Source organism: Sphaerodactylus townsendi, linkage group LG01 (genome assembly GCF_021028975.2).
Source record: "Sphaerodactylus townsendi isolate TG3544 linkage group LG01, MPM_Stown_v2.3, whole genome shotgun sequence".
In the NCBI taxonomy this organism is placed as follows: Eukaryota; Metazoa; Chordata; class Lepidosauria; order Squamata; family Sphaerodactylidae; genus Sphaerodactylus; species Sphaerodactylus townsendi.
The window spans coordinates 49,368,186-49,389,782 of record NC_059425.1 but is presented as its reverse complement, the minus strand read 5'-3'; the positions used below and the strand labels follow the sequence as shown (position 1 = coordinate 49,389,782).

Here is a 21,597-nt window from a genome sequence, read left to right as displayed (position 1 = left end):
AACTATCTATAACTCTGTGTCAACATATGATGCTACTGGGAATGGTAAGTGAATTAATTTTCCAAGGAAAATTAATTACTTATGACTTACAGTTGTAAAAGCAAACAACGTAACTCTGGATTAGGGCACATTTAATTTCTGTTTAGAGTAGCGATTAATTTAATTTCATATAATTCCTGGTATGTAATGGAAAGCAGAACAAAAATGAAATTTTAGACAATGACTGACATAGAAAAAAGTCTATATTTAAGTTGGTGATCCAAAAATAAGGGTCAGAGATAATAAACACTGAGCAATAAAAGAAGATATTCATTTCTATGACTGTATGCTGTTCGAGATACAAGCTAGTTGTGAAAGTTACATTAGCCAGATGAAATTGCAAAAGTAAGACATTTCGTTACAAGGCAAAAAAGTGCATTGTATAAACATGTTGACAGAATACGAAAAAATAAACAGTATGAATTTTAACAGTATTTATGGCACAACAGATAAATCTGTGCTACAAACATCATTGGATATTTAGTAAAATGCATTTCTTGAGGAAATAGTGTGAAGCAAAAGAAAGAAATCATTGTTATGATCTAAAATTGTCAGCATAGTAATTTTCTCTGCAAAATAATACAACACTGCAAAACTATCAAAAACTTCTAAGAAAACCTTAGCCAAGATGCAAAGGAGAGTTCAGACAGTTTTGTGTTCCCAGTGGGGTTTAGACTTGATTTCTTCAAAGCTGCAGACATTTCAGAAACACTTTGGGTTATGGCATGTACAACACCTGTACAAGGAAATAAAGCAAAAAGCTCAACTAGGCTCATAGAAGCTCTTTATGTGAGCTTGAAAAATGGTTTGGATTCTGCAGCTTTGGATCATCTGAACTTTTATTCAGGCATTAAGAAATTTTCCAGGTATGAGTAAAATATTTTCAAATGTTTGTCTGTCTAAGTAATTATTGCACTGAATGTGGACATGAGTAAACTGATTCAGTATACCTGTATATACTCGTATATAAGTCGACCAACATATAAGTCAAGGCACCTAATTTTACTACAAAAAACTGGGGAAACTTACTAACTCGCTTTTAAGTCGAGGGTGGGAAATGCAGCAGCTACTGGTAAATTTCAAAAATAAAAATAGATACCAATAAAATTACATTAATTGAGGCATCAGTAAGTTAAATGTTTTTGAATATTTTTTTCAAAGAAAAACAGTGAACTAGCTCTGTAAGTGGAAAAGAAGGTCAACAAGAACAATATGGTGTCAACAATAACTTTAAAAGTACAAAAAGCTTTTTTGTAAGGAAGGGTTTTAAATAATGGATCTTAAAATAAAAACTGGAATGAACATGCCTGTTCACTGTGACTCAAAACTTCCCTGCTTTTTTAAAATAGTTCATTATTTTTAGTGTACATATTTTTAAAATTGCACTTGGCAGAGTGTCATTTTTAGAAGGGACATTCACACAACCTGTCAGGGGAGGAATGTTTATGTTAGCAGTACCAACATTTCAGAGTATCTTTAGGAGACCCTCCTGATGATACCACCCAGGTTTGGTGAAGTCTGGTTCAGGGGGTCCAAAGTTATGGACCCTCAAAACAGTAGCCCCATCTACTATTAGCTTCCATTGGAAACAATGGGGGATGGGAGCACCCACTTTGGGGATCCATAACTTTGGACCCCCTGAACCAAACATCACCAAACCTGGCTGTATCAGCAAAAGATTATCCTGATGATACCACCCAGGTTTGGTGAAGTTTATTTCAAGGGGTCCAAAGTTATGGACCCTCAAAATGTAGCCCCATCTACTACAAAATGTAGCCCCATCTACTATTAGCTCCCATTGGGATGGGGCACCCCCTTTGGGGGTCCATAACTTTGGACCCCCTGAACCAAACTTCACCAAACCTGAATGGTATCATCAGGAGTGTCACCTGATGATATCCTGACATTTTGGTGCCATTAGCCTAAAAACTGAGCCCCCTAATGGCCGACAAAGTAAAAACCCTAAAAAATTGTTAAAATACAGCTGACTCATGTATAAGTTGAGGGGGGCTTTTTCAGCACAAAAAATGTGCTGAAAAACTTGACTTATACAAGAGTATATACGGTAAACCTGCAAAGATTTGACACTATATTTTAAAGATAATTAAGCCATCCAATTAAATCCTTGTAAGAACTTTGCAAATGAAGAGAGATAAAACTTATGTATTCATATTTTCCCCCAAAATAGCTTAACGTAACATGCCGAACATGTTTATAAAAATCCCAAAACTCAGAAAGCAATGCTCATAGCACAAAAGTCAGAACAGATTAAATCTGATATAGTAAGAATATAAATTATTTCACAACTCTATAACTCCATAAAGTCTGACTGAACACGTATAGTATTTTTTGATCTTTTGATAAGTAAACTTTCCCTTTTAAAAATAAAATATTCTGCTTCCTATCAAAAGACACCAGAGTCTTAATTTTAGAGAAACTCAACAACTCTTGTAATGTGATTAAAATTTCTGCTTTCTTATTTCATGTATGAATTTTATCCAGTTCTAACACTAAATGTGAAAACACCATTCTCTGTTAATATGATCAGCAAAACCTTCGGTATGAACCAGGTCTCAGAATGTTCCATTTCTGCTTCCTAGGCTGAAAATTCTGCATGTATGTTGAGCCCATGAAAACCTGTGTTACAACAAATCGGTCTTTAGGGTGCCATAGAACTCCTTGAGGCTAAAACTTCAGGCCTCTTACTCTCTAAGTAACATCGCTTCAACTATTATATATTTCTTTTTCCTTTGCCATATAAATTAAAGATCTAAATAAAGCTCAAGACTCAAGCTATTTTGTTTCATATAATATCAGTCCTAAAATATCTGATTCCAGGCAGGTTCAATACTGAACCAATAGCTGAGTGTTTGTGAAACAAGAATTTTACCCTCAGTCACTTGGAATAAATGTATCATACAAATGTAATAAAAACATTCTATTGGAGGAAAAGCCAATTAAAATATTACACCAACCTGAATTCAGCAGTAAAGGAATATATTTAATTACCTATTAATATATTTGATAAACTTATTTCTATAAACTCTCTAATTAGCCATAGGCAATCTCAATTTGAACATGTACCCAAAAAACTTAATTGTGTGTATTCCACAACACCCTGCTGATAAATAATGAAAGGGTGCTTAGAATCCATAATTTTAACATCACAAATTGGAGCTAATAGGGTTTTTTCCCTCCACCAAGTGGTAAAAAAATGACATTAATTAGAATTTTACTGAGTTCTACTCCTGGCAATAGCCATACCAGGCCTATGAACCAGGTCTACATTAATCTGTCTGAGAAAATTTGACAAATCTTTTACTGAGAGAAACATTTCCATTGTTTAATAAATGTTTCAGAGCCCTGGGGGGCTCTTGTGCTGCCCTGCTGCTTCCAAAGGGCTTTTTTGGTGGCGCAGGGAGGAAAAAAAAACTCCATTCTGCTGCTGGAAAGCCCTCCATTGGTCTCAATAGACTTACTTCACCCAAAAGTCGCAGGTCCATGCCACAGCATATCTGGAGGGAAAGTTCTGCCCCTGGGCATGCCTCTGGAATGCCCCTGCATCTCAGAGAGCTGTAGTAGCTGGCTGCCAGCAGATTTGCCCCTCTGCTGGGATAAATGCCCCAGGGAGGGCAAATCCACTGGCGCAGCTTCACGTACCCAGATGTCACTTCAGCCCTCCTCTCTGGATTGGGCCATTAGACACTCAGCCAATATTAGTTCTCAGGAAGGATCGTCTATCTGTGTCTGTACTGTTTAATTTCAAACAAACTTTGCAAACAGTTTTTAGCAAACATTTTCCATCAAAAGAAGAAATAAAAACCGTGTATCTTATAAACATTTTCCCTAATTTTTTTACATGTTTAAGAGTAAAACATGGCTTTCATGATTGTGGTTCCTAGGAATATCTGATTGTTGTTTGTAGGAATATTCCTTCTTTCCATATTCTCTTTCATCCTCCTTTAAGTTTCCTGTCAGACACCTGATGCTGATTGTATGATTATTTCAATTTAATATTGCAATTTAAGTTTGGGAGAGCTGATGTTGGAAGAAGGGAGAAAGACATTCCTGCATGACAGATGTTACTATCTACCCAGGGAGAACAATACAATGAGAATATCTGTGAAATCTCAATACAATTAGAATATCTCAATATTTATATGCTAAATGACTGTGGCTTAGAGCAGATGGTTGTAGAACCAACCAGGGGAGATGTGATCCTAGATCTAATTCTATGTGGGACTGAGGACCTGGTGCGGGAAGTCAGTGTTGTTGAGCCGATAGGGAACAGCAACCACAATGCTGTCAGATTCAGTATCTCTGCATGCGAACAAGTGACAACTACTAATGTAGTTACATTCGCCTTCAGAAAGGGAAATTTCTCAAAGATGAGGGGGATAGTGCGCAGGAAGCTGAAAGGGAAAATCAAGAGAGTCAAAAATGTCCAAGGTGCTTGGAGGTTATTTAAAAACACAGTCTTAAAAGCTCAGCTGGAACGTGTTCCGCAGGTTAGGAAAGGCAGCGCCCACTCCAAAAGAAAGCCACCATGGTTAACAAGGGAGGTTGAGGAAATTGTTGGGAAAAAAAAAGATATCTTTTTTAGAAAATGGAAGTCCAACTTAACTGATGAAGAATACCAGAGAGAACACAAATGGTGGCAAAAGAGGAAACAAGTTAGCAGCTGTAGGGGGGGGAGGCAAAAGGAAGGATTATGAGGAACGCATGGCCGCGAACATCAAGATTCATTAGCAACAAACAGTTCTTCAAGTACATCAAAGCAAGAAGCCAGCTAAGGAAGCGGTAGGCCCGTTAGATGATGAAGGAACAAAAGGTGTGCTAAAAAAGATGACAGGAGATTGCAGAGAAGCTGAATGAATTCTTTGCATCTGTCTTCACCCAAGAGGAGGTGAGGGAAAAAATTCCCTGCACCTAGAACCAAGCTTCTTAGGGAGGTGAATCCGAGGAACTAAGCAGCAGAAGATAGTGTGGTAGACAAGGAAAGAGAGTTCTGGCAGCCATTGGATAAACTTCAAATGCTACCAAATCCTCTGGCCCAGATTGCATTCATCCAAGAGTTCTTAAAGAGCTCAAGCATGAAATTGCTGATGTTCTCACGATTAATATGCAACTTATCCCTGAAATCAGGCTCCATCCCTGTAAGACTGGAAGATGGCCAAATGTCACACCAATCTTTAAGAAAAAAGAGAGGGTCTAGCTCGGACCCAGGAAATTGCAGGCCAGTCAGTTTGACATCTGTTCCTGGTAAATTAGTAGGAATCTATCATTAAAGATAAAATTATTAAACATGTAGAAAGAAAGCAAGGACCTGCTGAGGAAGAGTCAGCATGGCTTTTTGTAGAGGCAAGTCCTGTCTTACAAACTTACTAGAGTTCTTTGAGGGTGTAAACAGACATGTGGATAAGAAGAGGGGAACCAGTGGACATTTGTCTACTTGGATTTCAAAGGCTTTTGACATATAAAAGTTCCTCACCAGAGACTGTTGAGAAAACTCAGCAATGAAGGGAATAAGAGGGGTCCTCCTATGGATTAAAAACTGGTTGAGGAACAGGAAACAAAGGGTGAGTGTAAATGGGAAGTTCTCACAATGGAGAGATGTAGGGAGTGGTGTCCCCCAAGGGATCCGTTTTGGGACCAGTGCTCTTTAACCTATTCATAAATGACCTGGAAGTAGGGGTGGGTAGTGTGGTGGCCAAGTTTGCAGATGATACCAAATTATGCTTAGGGTTGGTGAGAACCACAAAGGATTAAAGCGAAGAGCTCCAAGCGGACCTTGATAAATTAGGTGAGTGGGCTAAGAAATGGCAAATGCAGTTCAATGTAGCAAAATGTAAAGTGATGCACATAGGGGCAAAAATCAAAACTTCACATACACGCTACAGGGGTCAGTGTTAACAGTCACAGACCAGGAAAGGGATTTGAAGCTGCCTTAGTTGATAGTTCCATGGGAATGTCAACTCAATGCATGGCAGCTGTGAAAAAGGCAAACTCTATGCTGGGGATCATTAGGAAAGGAGTTGATAATAAAACTGCAAAGATTGTCATGCCACTTATATAAAGCAGTGGAGTGCTGAGCCGCATTTGGAGTACTTGTGTTCAGTTCTGGTCATACACATCTCAAAAAGGATACTCCGAAGAGATAGAAAAAAGTGCAGAGAAGGGCAACGAGGATGATTGAAGGATTGGAGCACACACTTCCCTTATGAGGAGAGGCTGCAGCGCTTTGGGACTCTTTAGTTTGGAGAGGAGGCGTCTGAGCGGGGATATGATTGAAGTCTATAAAATAATGCATGGGGTAGAAAATGTTGACAGAGAGAAATTTTTCTCTCTTTCTCACAATACTAGAACCAGGGGGCATTCATTGCAAGCATAGCAGAAATGCTGGGGAAGAATTAGGACTAATAAGTGGAAACACTTCTTCACGCAACGATGTGATTACTGGGTGTTTGGAATATGCTGCCACAGGAGGTGGTGTGATGGCCACCCCAACCTGGATAAAAGCTTTAAAAAGGGCTTGGACAGATTTATGGAGGAGAAGTCGATCTATGGCTACCAATCTTGATCCTCCTTGATCTCAGATTGCAAATGCCTTAGCAGACCAGGTGCTCAGGAGCAGCAGCAGCAGCAGAAGGCCATTGCTTTCATATCCTGCATGTGAGCTCCCAAAGGCACCTGGTGGGCCACTGCGAGTAGCAGAATGCTGGACTAGATGGACTCTGGTCTGATCCAGCAGGCTAGTTCTTATGTTCTTATGTTCTTATCTATGAGCCTAACTCTTCTTTCATACAAGATACAGTGATCTGCCTGCCCAAATACAAATCTAGAAGGGCCTGTATTAAATTCACTCTAATTTTGGAGTAAATATAATTTTAAAATTCACATAATGTCCTTATATGTTATTTCATTCATATATTTTGAGATGCATCAGTAAAGCATTTGGTCAAAAAAACATTCATAAAGATTGATAAATTGAAATGAATGTGCCCTGGGTACCTGCAGGCCTATGATATGATCTACTCTACTAACATATACAAAAGAAAACTGGAGGTTTATGGATATCCCAGATTTAAACCACACTATTGTGCCTGGTGTGACCTTATTCTACCTTGTTGCCTCTGGGTGAAAAGTGAAACATGTTCAAGACTTAATCCAAAAGCAGACAACAGATCATGTAATTATTTAGACCTAGTTCAATCTCAATTCAGGTCTGCGTTTAGGCAACAAACAGTCTTGGTTGTACTGACAGTTTATTTTTGCCAGAAGAAAGGGATGGGGAATTTCATCCCTGTTGATATTCCTGGATCTCTCAGAGAATTTAAATATACTTGTGACTATAGAGGGTCAGGGGGTGTAGTGATTAAGGTGTGAGACTAGGACCTTAATCTGGGGAAATCCAGATTCAAATCCCCTCTCACACCTTGGACAATTGCTGAGTGACCTTAGGCCAGTCCCACCTTCTCAGCCCTGACCCTGGCTAGCATTTGAATAGGAGACCTCCAAGGAATATCAGGGTAATGATGTGGAGGCAGGCAATAGTGAACCACCTTCAAACGTCTCTTGCCTTGAAAACCCTATGGGGTCACCATAAGTCAGCTGTGACTTGATGGCAAAAACATGTATCCTTCTGGAATGGTTGGCTTGACCGGAAGGCACCATGCTTTAGTGGTTTCACTGTTACAAATTATGATGCTAGAGGACTAGTGTATGTCCCCATGGCATCTATACTACAGGGTCTCACAGGAGGTCCTTTTGTCCTTCATGTTATTTTATATACACATGAAACCACTGCACTACTTTGAGGAAGTGCTGCCATAAATACTGCACATTAAGGTATCTTCTACATAGCAGCACTCCTCCAACAGTATTCAACTGTATTTCCATCGCTGTTGCAGCACCTGTTGCTGCACTGTGATGACATGCTGTTCCCTAATTCCTCATTCCTCATTCCTACACTGTTGCTGTAGGATCCTTTCCTTTACGTACGACACTGTATTTTAAAATGTATAACAGACATGCCAGCTTCTATCCTCCATCTTCAAGTTCACCATGACTGGACAATTAGTTTCCCACCTGTGAACGTATAGGAGTTACTTGGGTCACCAGAGGAACTCCTCTGGTTGGTTGATGCATGAGGTAATTGAGAAACAGTTTGGCAGTTCACCGTGCACCAAAAGATCAAAACACACCATCTCCAAAACTATGTAACAATAAGTAAATAATAAGAGTTAACAATTATTCATGTTATTAAGTAAACAGAATTACAATTTTTTAAAATTCCTATCAAATGGCCCAGACACTTTATGCTCATATCTTCAAAAAGACATTCATTGAGCTTACTGCCACATGAAATGATGGTACTGATGCATGGTGCATTTTTAAGTGCAACTTATCTTCTGGGTGGAAAACTTGCTTCAGCTATGCAAAAGTAATGGTGATTTTTGATAAGAATGGGGAATGAACAGGAAAATGAATGGACAATGCTGTCTATAAGCTTGGAAATCATCTGCTGCAATTTGGAGCCTAAACCGGAATAAAAAGCCTGTGTGGAAGTCATTTGAAACATTGTTGCACACAAAAATGGCTTTTAAAACCATTATCATACAATGTCATACTGCACCCCTCCATTACAGGGCAATGGTTCCCACCCTGGGGTACATACACTCGCAGGGGTACATGCCAGAGGATTGGGGGCATGTGGAAAAAAATGTAATGGGTTTGCTAAAATTGGGGTACAATTTTATGGAATGGTATGTCAGGGGGTGTGCCAGTGAAAAGGGGTTAGGAACCACTGTTATAGGGTATATGTAGATGTGTTATATTATCCTAGGACAAATACTGTAGGGAGGAAAATGTAAAACAATTTTGTAGACTAACTGCATATTTTAATGTTGACAGCAAAAATCTACAAATCAGACCACTGAATGATCATTTCCCTGCAAACTGTGTGGTTTAAAGATCTCTAAGCAAATGGCACACTGCTTACGGAAAATTCTGTTCACCTCATAAATTAACCACCTCATTTCCCTCATCACAAAAAAATACAAAGCACCTTCATACATATTTGTTTTAATAAAAGTAATAAAGCAAGTCCAGAAGTTATAGTTGTTATGACATAATCACACCTTAGAGATTTAAACACCACTCAGCTGCACATCATCCCTCACCATCACTTTTTGTAGGCAACTGTCTCAAGGCTTCAGCTTTCTACTGTACCTTAAATACCCTGTAGTGCTATTTATCTCTAATACATAAAACAAAGTTCCCAGCACTAAAGTAGAAAAACACATCTATACATGCAGGTACTATTAGTCAGTTGGCATACACTGTTCATGACTGCTAAAGTAAACACAGCAAACTATGTATTTGCTATCTATTCAAACATATACAGAAATAAGTTGTAAAAGATTTGGAATGCCAAATATCTTATACGCTTGTATAAGCGTATGAGTGAAAACAGACTAATTATACATCTTGCTTTTGTCTTTCAGGCACAAGCTTTTGAGTATTTGGAACCAAGATTTAAAATGGGGGGAAAACTATCAACCATCTGTTTACGTGTCGGAACTTAGGTTTTTTAAAAGGTATGTTAATTAATAACTCATAATGTTTGGTGTTTTTGTCCTGTTTCATTTTGTAAGCTGCCTCGGGCAGGTTTCCCGAAGAGGCAACATGGAAATATTCTTAATTAATTAATTAAAAAGCAACAGTTTTTCTGGTGGTGTGTAAGAGAATTCTTAAGTTTGTGAACGCATCCTCACACATACATAATCAATTGAGGCTGAAACTGCCCTAAATACGAATTTAAGTTTTCTTGAAAGTTGATAAATGCTTATAAGGTTTTCTCATATTTAGGAAGCTCCATCTCTAATGTCTGAATTTCCAAATGTTCACACTTTCTCTAGGTAAACATTCCTCTGTGTGTGTGTCCCTTCTACATTTTAAAAAACTTAGTTGTCCTGCCTTTCCTTTGAAACAAACGAAATTTCATCTTAGTTTTTCTAGAATTTCTACCATTGTTCACTTTTTTGCAGAAGCTATTAAAAAACCACAGCTGATGATGCACTTAAATTTAACCAAATATTAAACTGGGAGATATGCTACTCAAAACAAAGGATTAAATCCTGTATAAATAACAGAAACATTAAAATGGACAACAACATTAAAACAATCTCCCAACTGAAGTTCAAAGCAGCAGACTCCAGGAACGGCTGAAGAACTATCCCAAGGCCATCATTGCTGCCTCAAGCAGGTCCCTGAAGAGGTACTATATGAATTTTCTGAATAAATAAATCATCCACACATACCCACTGCTGTAGGGAAGTCACTTCCCTTTGGACTGTGGTTGTGGTATGTGTGTGAATTTTGCAAGAATTTGGGCATGGCAAATCATGTTAGTTCCTCCCACCTGCAGCCAGTGGGCTCAGTCCTGTGAAAGTAGCTCCTGTATGATAGCAGGACAGACAGAGTGTGGAGAGGAAAGGACTTCCAAGTGTAGTCTTGTGATTATTGCCATAAGCTTCTTTCACCACTTGCAGAGTAGCCAGGATTCCTCATTACTGCTCAATATATCTATTTAAGGTAGGGTGGTCAACCTTGAGTGGCGGTCGGAGATCTTCCAAAATTACACCTAGTCTCCAGGTGACAGAAATAAGTTCCCATGGAGAAAATGGCTCCTTTGGAAGTTGGTCTCTACAGCTTATGCCCTGCTCGTTCCTCCTCAGGCTCCACCCCCAAAATATCCAGTAATTTCCCAACTCAGAGCAGGCAACCCTACTCTTATAAATCATTCTCATAACTTTTTTCAATGTCATTTTTTCATGCCTTACATAAAATGCATATATATTTGGATATTTCTTGACTATTTTATGTATCTGCATACTGTCAACACAATACAGGGAGAAAAATATACAGATTCATATAATGAAAAACTAAACTCTGAAAAAAATTCAGTCCCAACTTTCCCCTTGCCCCACACCTACCAGCCAGTGTAAGCCAGGGGTGGTGAGCAGCAACCTTTGCAGAGCCTAGAAAGACTTGCAGTTGCACACCCACAAATTCATACTAATGGAGCTCCCTGATCTGGAAGGCCTAGTTAACATACTACCCATGACTAATATGCCTTGAACAAATATCTGCTTCCTATTAGATTTTTTTTTTCAAAAGACAAGATACTGCTGCTGCCTCCTGCAACAAAGGGGTGATATGGAGGAGAGAAAATAGGCAGAAGATGGAAAAGTAGCAGTTGCAAGATATGGCTGCATAGAAAACCAAGCCAAATATGTGAATCCTTGAATGTCACAGAATGTCACAGAATAAATGAGCAAAAACAGTCAAAATGTGCTTTTCATACAAGACAAGACATCCACAAATATCAATACCTCATAGAAAGTTTTACTAGTGTGTTTTTCATATGTACTCATGTCGGTTATTTATTGATCACTGACAGAATAAATAATAAAAATACGCTCAATACTATTCAAATTTATAAAGGTTTTCCCCTATCGTGGGAGAGCATTACAGTGCCCATCAGGAATTGTTGGAAAGGAAAAATGTCTTCTTTCCTCCTACTTCATAGTGGGGGAAATAATATTTTGCTTTCAGTGTAATACTGTAATGTTGGTTGAGATGGATTCTAACAAGGCCTGCCTGCATACACCATGGACTTGGCCCAAGCATAAGACTCTTATGCTGATGGGAGAAGAAAACTTATACTCCACTTGCCAGGAGAGAACAACTCTTGGCTTCCCATTGGGATATAACTGCAAAGACCTTGCTATAATTTAATGGGTTTATTCATGGCACTAAATGTCTAAAGAACTTGGCACACAATCTGTAAACGGAGTCAATATTCATGTGACAATAATACAGCCAGGACACTGGAGGATATTAAAGGAAATCTCCCACTGACAATTAGAAGTGAAGCAACCCTTATAGAAATAACAATCCCCCAAAGTTTTGATGGGTTATTTTAGGAAAGTGGTCTCAAGCCCATTTCTGTCAATCTTGATTTAAAAAAAAAAGATACCAACATACTCGCCTGTAAAATATCCAGTTGCGTTTTGGAATGGTAAAAGATCCCTGAACAAAATTTTTGAAAATAGAAAACTGCACATTTAACTGCCAAGGGAAGGGTGGAAGGCCAGAAAGAGGGCAAGAGGGGATGCCATGGCATTACCCACACTATTTAAACTTCACATTAGGTATTCCAATTATACTTTATGAAACCCTTCTTTGATCAGGACCCTGGAGCAATACATGGAAACTAGCAGGGATAAATTAGTTCAACTGTTTTCCCTTAAGGAGCCTGCATATAAAAGCATTATTCACAGATTTTATTTGACACAAAAAGCTGCAGTTACATCTGGAATGAAGTATGCTCCCCTTCTGGGGTTTCGAAAACTATACACATTATCTCTCCCATGCTTAAAGGATGTTAATTTCCCAAATGTGCTGAGAAGATTTCAGATTGTAGAACAAAACAGGAATGTGTTACTGAAGGGATTTTCAAGTTGTTTACAAATACAGCTGGTCAATAAACTGCACCAAGGCAATTTTAAAATGGTGGCTGTTAAGGATCTTGCATTTGAGGTGTGTGAACTGCTGCAGGACAGCTTCTTCCCATGCACCCAAGGTAATGTCAGAAGCCTCAGGTCACAAGATAGGAGCCGTGCTATGTTGCTGTCCTCATCAGCATTCACTGTTCCAGAAATTGGGGCAACAGTCCTGGCAGGGGGAGAAGCTGCAATGTGAGCCTCTCATGTTGCCTGCATTTTGAGAAGCTGCCGTGGCCCAAAAAAAGCCCCTGTAAGACTTGCTCTCATTTGAACAGAAAGCATCCAAATGTATTCAATTAATACACAACATTTAAAAAGCTAACATTGTGAGCAACTGGGGATGTTTGTAGTTCCCACTTACAGTGTGCATTTGGCAGAACCCGGATACAGGCAAAGATTTCAACATTTTGGAAAGCTCCACTTTTAGGCCTTTGCAAAAAAGGAAGTTTCTAGACTTTATGACAGTAAAGCTTCATGTCAAAATTATGATGCTGAATGATTCTTTCTTAATTTACCTTATTTTTAAACTTCACAATTTCCAAGATAAACAGACTGGCTGGAAAATATGACAGTGGGAGAATTCCCTGAAAAATCCCAAGTGAAATGAAACTAAGGCCGTTTCCGCATGGCAGCGGAAACGGCTGGGTCGGCGCTTGTTGCGCCGACCCGAAGACGCTGGGACCGTCCGCATGGACGGTCCCGGGAAGAGGCGGGCAGCCAGCGCCGCGGAGCGCTGGCGCCCGCACGACCCGGCTTGTCCCTGGGCCTCGAGCGGCGCAGGGCAGGGGGGCGTGTCCCCAGGCCTCGGCGACGCGCAGGAGGCCCAGGGACAAGGTGAGTGCCGGGTGGGGGAGTCGAAGTGAAGCCGCTGCCGTTCGCTCGGCAGCGGCTTCACTGAGGCGTTTCCCCAAAAAGAGCACTAGGAAGCGCTCTGGGGAAACGCCGGCTCCAGGCCGGGCAAGCGGCGTGAGGGCGGCGCGGCTGCGCTGCAGCTGCGCCCCTCGTGCGAATGGCGGCCTGGAGACGGTGTTTTTACCGTCTCCAGGCCGTCATTTTCTGCCCGTGCGGAAACGGCCTAAGACATAAGTCATCACTTCAGGTCAGAACTAAGTTTCCAACCTAAGAAGAGGCCTGCCAGAGATTGTGATTAAAGCATCAGAAGCATCAGACAAGGACATGGGGAGGGGGATTAAGTTTGTTGCCCATGGCTTTTCAGATGAAGGGTGTGACTATGGTCCGAACAATTACAGCCTAGACTGAAGTCCAGTGTATTACAGAGGATCTGCTTTGCATGTAAAATGTCCTGGGTTGTATCCCATCCATTTCCAGTTGAAATGATCAGGTAGTGGGCAATGCGAAAGACCTCTGCCTGAGATTCATGATTAGATATGGTAGGGTGTACTAACAGACTAATGGTCTGATTTAATAGAAGGTACCCTCATATGTCCACCATTGGCTATATGCATCTCTGGTTATCTCCACATCTCACCAGATTTTTTGGCAGTCATTGATAGTAAGCCAATTGAATAAAACTTCGGTAATTTATTTAGTGGATAAGGTGTCAAACTAGGATTTGCGAAATTAAGTTCGAATCCCCACTTGCACCATGGAAGATTGCTGAATGACCTTGGACCAGTCACACACTCTCAGCCCTGACCCTGGAAATACCTTACACCAGCTTTGACAGTTTAGCCAACTTTGGCCTTTCCAGGGCTGAAAAGATCTAGCCTCCGTAGTGCATGCTCTGGTTATAGGTAGATTAGATTTGTACTCTTGATTTGTATTTCAAAAATGTCTGGCAATGCTCTAGAACCTATTTTTAAATGCCAAATAAAGGTTGTTGTTGTTGTTGTTGTTGTTGAAGGTAGATTAGATTGCTGCAGTCTATGTGGGTCTGCCCCTAAAAGGTTCAGAAGGTTCAGCTCATGCAGAATGCTGTAGAGCAAAGTTGACTGGAGAGGGTAGTAGCCATCAGAATACTCCAATCCTGGTCCAACTGCACTGGCTCCCAATCTTTTTCTGGCACAATTCAACATATTGGTGTTGATTCTTTGAAGTTCTATATGCATTGGGACCAGATTATCTGAAGGATCATCTTTATGAACTTTCCCAACTGCTACAGTCATCTTCTAAGGCCCTGATTCAAGTGCCCCTGCCTTCTGAGATCAGGGAAGTGGAAACCTGGGAGAAGACCATCTTGATCATGGCACCAAACCTTTGCAGTTCCCTCCCCCTGGAGACACTTGCCGGGGGAGGGCGGTATAAAAATGCAATAATAATAATAATAAATAAATAAATAAATAAAAATGTGGTTGCCATCTTCTGACCGTTTTATTTGGCATTCATTCAGTGTACCCCTCCCTCCTGCACTATGTTTTAATAGTTGCATTTATGTATGTGGATGTTTATTTGTACAGTATTTGTATTTTAGCTTGGATTTAGGTATTTTAATTAAGCATTTTTGTTTTTACGGCTTTTAAAATGTGGTTTTGCTATGTGTGTGTTTAATCAGCTACATGCCTTCATGAACTGGAACAAAGAAGAAAGGTGGAGTACACATTTTGTTAGTAAAATAAGTAAATAAATATTAGAATTCTTGCTTGTATTCCCAGATGGGTGCATTGGAAAGTCTTTCTGTTCCTCCAACTTTTTGTCAGAAAACAACTACTTGTGCTTAAAGAAAGAAAGTCATAATAATTTAATCCTCTTCCCTGAGCCTTGTTCTGTTGCCCAAGGATAATACATCTTTTGACATACAAGTCGTGCATTTTATCTCCTAAAGTGGCACTGAATGTTTTGGCAATTCCAAATTCCTTTACATCACTGAGCATGAATCTTATATCTTCTGGGGTGATATTTTTCATTTAAAGATTTGTGACAAAAGGGTTTAGCTACCTAAAGGTATTATCTCTTCAACAGTGTCACTGAAGAAGAACTGGTGTGACACATTTGTCATCTTGTCCACCCCAGAGTTATTCTTTCAGCACCTTAGCTTCCCAACAGGCCTGTACAGCTTTTAAAACATCAAAAATGCTCTCAAGGGCTCTTGTCAATGCTGTAGACAGTGGTAGCAGTAGCATAACACATATGCAATCCGTCTTTACTGTCTCTGTTTGCAGTAGCCCCATGTGATTTGTGAATCCAGGACAAGAAATTTTGCTAGCTTATTTTGATCATTTTCAATAACAAAATGTCTAAAGCTAAATTTTTAGGAAGTCAGACTCTCTCTGCTTTGAGAGCAGCCAATCGAGATGGGGGGGGGGGGCTGAACACTCACAGAGAGTGGCAAAGGGCTGTGCCAATGCATTTCCCCCCTCTTCTGGGGCAAGGGGCATCCTGGGCAACAGAGGAGGCCAAGAATCTGATGGTGGCTGCCTCTCAGCTCCACAGCAGTGAAACCCAGAAGACCAGACCACTGAAGAAATGCCGGTGTCCACTCAAAAACCAGTGTGGAGAGGGGTGAGCCAGGCAGTCCTGAAGGAGAAGCCATGTAAGCTATTGGCAGCATTAAGGCCAATGCCTCAACCTTGAAGGATTTCAAGGTTCTCTCCCTTCTGTGTCAGCTGCAGCCACCGCAGCACTCCCCCCCATTCCATACAGTGGATTGCACTGTAAAATGAGTAATCTCCAAAAGGTGTTTTTATATGCTTTCTGGTTAAAGGAGATTGTTGTTTAATATGGAGGCCCAAGTCACAAACATAGCAAGGGTGACCTTTTTCCATCTTCAACAGGCCAGGCAGTTTGACCCCTACCTATCCTGCTCAGACCTAGCCACAGTGATCCATGCAAAAGTCACCTTCAGGTTGGATTACTGTAACTCGCTCAATGCGGGCTTGCCCTTCAGATTGATCTGGACATTGAAACTGGTCCAGCCTGTGGCGTGTCAGTGAGGGAACCCATTACACACATGTATCCTGGTTGCAATGGTTGCCAGTTGAATTCCAGATCATGTTCAAGGTGTTAGTTTTGACTTTTAAGGCCTTGAGAGGTCTGGGACCCTCATATCTTTAGAACTGCATCTCCCCATATTGCCCACGGAGGACACTTTGGTCCTCCAATAGTAATATTTTGATGGTCCCTGGTGCCAAGGATGTTAAGACTGGCCTCAACCAGAGCCAGGGCCTTTTTTGGCCCTGGCTCCAGCCTAGTGGAACTCTCTGTCAGCTGACATCAGGGTCATGCAGGACCTTAATCAGTTCCGCAGGGTCTGTAAAACAGAGATGTTCCACCAGGCCTTTGGTGGAGGTCACCCACTGTCCTCACACTATCTTGCCAGTCTCCCACCACCAATTACTCATTATCATCATGCGCTTCAAATTGAGCCTTTCCCCTACCCCCATGTGCTTTTTCTTTTACTTGCCAGCTGGCCCTTCCAGTCCTTCTCATCCCCATGGTGATGCCTTGTAAAAAGATCATCGAAAGATTAGGAGATGAAGATTATAGGGTGAATGGTCTTATTACATTACTTACCATCTATTGATATAATTCAGGTTTTAGTATTATTATTATATTGTGGAGTTACAATATTTTTATATGCAGTGTTTTACATGTCTGTAAGTTGTCCGAAGCTTGAGTACGGGCAGGGTATAAATGCAATAAATAAATAAACGAGACCTCAAACTATGTTTGCTCAGTACATTTCACTTCTAAGCCACAGATTCCTTTTAGGTAACCTATTCCTATTGTGTAAACGTGCTTAAAATTGCAGTTTTAACACACTGGTTTGTGTGTGCTGACCTACTAACTGTAACCTAGCAAACTGTAACCAATTATATTTTTTCTCAATTTGACAATCCCAGTATCTGCAAACACACATATTTCTGCAAAATTCTCTGTTGTTGAAACACTTCCCAGTTCATATTTAATTGGTTAAAAGTTTGTGAAATAAACACTTTTGCAAATAGTAGCTGAGGAAAGACAAGGACACAGCCTCAGAGTAGAGAATCAATATCTCATAGCATTTTCTCAAGAGAGCTGAAAAACCCACATTGTTGTAGCTATGTGAAAGAGAGAAGGCTTTACAGATCAAGTTACCAACCTGATCTGATGTTTTTAATAGACAATAAATCTGGCTACAACCATTGCTAAGTCTTAGTCACAATCGTTAAAGCCAAAGAGTTTTAAAAGAAAAAAACCTACATAAGGACTTATAAATATTTATTACCATTCCACAAATCTTTTAAAGCAGACATATAACTAGTTGACACTTAATTACCAAGCGGAGTTTCAGTGTTGCTTCATATCATGTTGGATTATATGTAGATTAAAATGATCTGCATTGCCTTACCTGGTACATTCCAACGCCAATGTGTTTGGGCTCAATTTTCACTAGCTCAGCTAATGGGTCCTGTACACGTCGAGCTATGGAAACTGAATGGGGGAAAGAAACAAAGAAAAAAATGGTGTTCTGTGAAATGCAGGACTAATGTAAGCACTGTACATTTTCTAGTGTGGCTAACTTTCATTTTGTCATTTGTTACATGAAAAACAATAAACCAGTTAAGACTTGCAAAGCAATCTATCACATATGTAAATAATGTAAACTCATCAATGCACTTGGAAATAATAGTTGATCTCTTTGTTGTCGGCTTTGTAAATAGAAAAAATATCACAACTTAAAAATGATCAACAGCTTCAGAGAACAAGGTAAAACAGTAATCATATATTGATAGTCTCCATTAGATCACTTCTGAAGCCAACTTTAATTAGGCTAGACCAACTGTGTGAACAGTTGACATTTTATATTGCATTTTGTATTAAAGTCCATGCAGAGCTATCTAAAAATGACTTTGCAATGTTAAAATACACACAATTAGAACAGCAAAGGCTATTTTTGTTGAATTTCTTAACGCAGTGTTGTGCACTGACTAATTTAGAAGATGTTAAAGATGGAGCAAACTTGTTTTCTACTTTTCTGAGATTAGGACAAGGAGTAATGGATTCAAAGTACAGGAAGAGAGATTTCACCTAAACTTTAGGAAGAAGTTTCTGATGGTAAGGGCTGTTAGACAGTGGAATACACTGCCTCAAATGGTGGTGGAGTCTCCTTCTTTGTCAGGTTTTTAAACAGAGGTTGGATGGCCGTCTGTCAAGGGTGCTTCGATTATATATTCCTGCATGGCAGCGGGTTGGACTTGATGGCCCTTGTGGTCTCTTCCAACTCTATGATTCTATAATTCTATGAAATTAGTTTAGAGTATGAATTGTAGGTAGTTCCTCCCATCTGTGAAACAATCCAGTGTTGATTTTTATAATAAACACTGTATGTACTTATCTTGCACAAAACCATGTTTCATTTGAGTTCAAACAATTATTGCGGTACATAGCTTCAAAATAAAGTTTTACAATACATCTCATGTACATTATTATATCCAGTTTTATGTTATGTTACGTTTAATTTCTATATCGCCCTCCCCCGTAGGGCTCCGGGCAGTGCACGACAGGATAATGATACCGTACATATACAATAGTCATGCGTAGATACATTATACACAATACACCCACACTATATGAACAGTACTATTCAACAGATGATGAACAGTGTTGCTAGCTTCAGATCCTTTTGTGTTCAAAATGTACACATGGTCAAATATAGAAAAGCTTTTATCTACACTCCAACTGTCTTTCCTAGACTGGATATTTTATATCCCCTCAAAATACCTCACCATAAGTTATCAAATATCTGCACTTCTATACATTATGTAGACTATAGCAGTTCAGAGTAGCACACTATTCACCTCCGCTAAGAGCAAATTTTTCAAATTCCCTTTTTTTTAGCAAACAGATGTCACTACTTGGTGATTGCCATTTTCTCATGGCATACATCCTCATCACTAGCTGGGTCCCTGTACAGCTGACAAACAAAGCAAAAGTAGGCCACGCACAGACAAGATATGGACATCCACATGCTTTTAGGACTCCCCAGGTGTACAGAAGAATATGAATTTGTAAAAAAGAAGTAAAATGCCCCCCCCACGCCATATGCTTCAGGATAGACAGATTTGACAGCACGTAGTTAAAGGAAAGGGGTGGTTTGTGAGGAGAAATCAGCTTACTCAAGAGCCACAAGAGATCAATGAATTCTGGAAAAGGGAGATGGGACGGGACCTATTCACCCCTGACTTCAGCTTGTCAAATCTGTATTTCATAACCAGTTTCTATGTATTACATTTTTTAAAATCTTGACTTTCCTCTATATAGGTCAGCATGTCACACATGGGCCCTTTCCGCACGGGTGCGAGTGGGGGGTGCATCGGCATAAACAATGCCGACGCACCCCCCCCCCGGGACCGTTTGCACAGACGGTCCCGGTAGGGCTGCGCCGTTCCTGTCGCCATCCCTCATCTCCGGCGCGTCGCAGGCTGGAACAGCGGCTCTGGAGTTGCAGGCCAGGGGGGCGTGTCCCCTGGCCTCTGCTACGTGCCAGAAGCCAGAAGACGAGGTACAGCGACAGGGATGGTGGGGGAGAAATAGCGCCTTCCAGCCACTGCCGTTCGCACAGTTGGAAGATGCTGCTTCCGAAAAGCAGTGTCTTCACGCTGCAATGCCCCGGCCGTGCGAACCCCTCCCCAGAAATGGCGTTTTTGCCGTCCCTGAGGAGCTCTATTCCACCCATGCGGAAAGAGCCATGGTTTCCTTTCCCTGACTTAAAAGACATAAAGATAAAGCTACTTTAAACCATGGTTAAACACAAGCCTGGGCACAAACTGTTTCTCAAGAGGTGACAAATATCTAACGAGTTAACAGAAAAGACTAAGGAAATGAAAACATTAAATTGGACTGAAGATTTCATTACACAAGATGAAATTTCTGTATCGAAGTCTACTTTGTGTTGTTTCAGAAATGACTTTATGCTAAATGTACCCATAAGGTCAAATGAATACCTCAGTGGAACCTACAGAGTAGAACCTCCCCAGCAATCCACAAATTGCGGCTGGACTTCTACTAAGCCAAAAAGAAAGCACAAACCCATCACAATACTATCTAAAATACAATAATTTGTAGACTTAACTAGCTTGCCCTTAGAGACTAATATTCTCAGTAATAAATCGAGCATTTAAAATTAAGCATAGCAATTTTGTTACTGTTATTTTTTCTTAAATTTTTATGAGCACAAACAGCTTTACATCACAAAGGATTCAAAAAAGAATCACAGAAAAACAAAGCATATTTTCTATAAGGACTCCTAGCTGCATCTGCATCAAGTATTAACATTAAAAAATTATTTTTTACCACTTGCTCTTTAACACCCTAGGACCTAGGTAAAAGTGAACCTTTAGTGCTACTACTAATAAAAGTCATACTTTTCACTTTTGAATCTTATTTTAACAAACCCTAACCTTCAAAGTCAGTAATCTATTTTTTCTGAGTTATCCATCTGGCCATCTCTGCCAACTCTAATACCTTCATCCACCATTCTTCAATTTTGTTACTGAACTGAAACAGTTAAAACAGCATACCAACAGTCAAAATGGCCCACTCAGAATCAAGTCCAAGATGACTGTGGATAGGACAATAGATCTTATCAGTGGTACCAGCCAAGGTGACTGAGGGGAACTCCCACATACAGAGGCAGTGAATACTAGTGCCATAAAGGAGCAGCAGTGGCGTAGGATGTTAACAGCTCGTGTATCTAATCTGAAGGAACCGGGTTTGATTCCCCGCTCTGCCGTCTAAGCTGTGGAGGCTTATCTGGGGAATTCAGATTAGCCTGTACACTCCCAAACACGCCAGCTGGGTGACCTTGGGCTAGTCACAGCTTCTCGGAGCTCTCTCAGCCCCACCTACCTCACAGGGTGTTTGTTGTGAGGGGGGAAGGGCAAGGAGATTGTAAGCCCCTTTGAGTCTCCTGCAGGAGAGAAAGGGGGGATATAAATCCAAACTCCTCTCTGCTCATCCCTCCTTTTCCTGTCTTTAGAGCTTATACCCTGAGTTCTTTGCAGGGTAGAGAGTTGTTGCCCAGGATTCATGTCTAATATGCTATGCT

At 40.4% G+C, this 21,597-nt stretch overlaps 1 protein-coding gene across 2 annotated transcripts in view; it reads right to left on the bottom strand.

The window, feature by feature from the left end:
• Nucleotides 1-21,597, bottom strand: part of SRBD1 (S1 RNA binding domain 1) — a 167,024-nt gene that overhangs the window by 54,026 nt on the left and 91,401 nt on the right. For both annotated transcript variants that reach the window (XM_048482732.1, XM_048482740.1), the window contains exon 16: nucleotides 17,899-17,981. In XM_048482732.1, coding sequence (XP_048338689.1) covers nucleotides 17,899-17,981 — 83 coding nt within the window. The remainder of the gene's footprint in view (nucleotides 1-17,898; nucleotides 17,982-21,597) is intronic.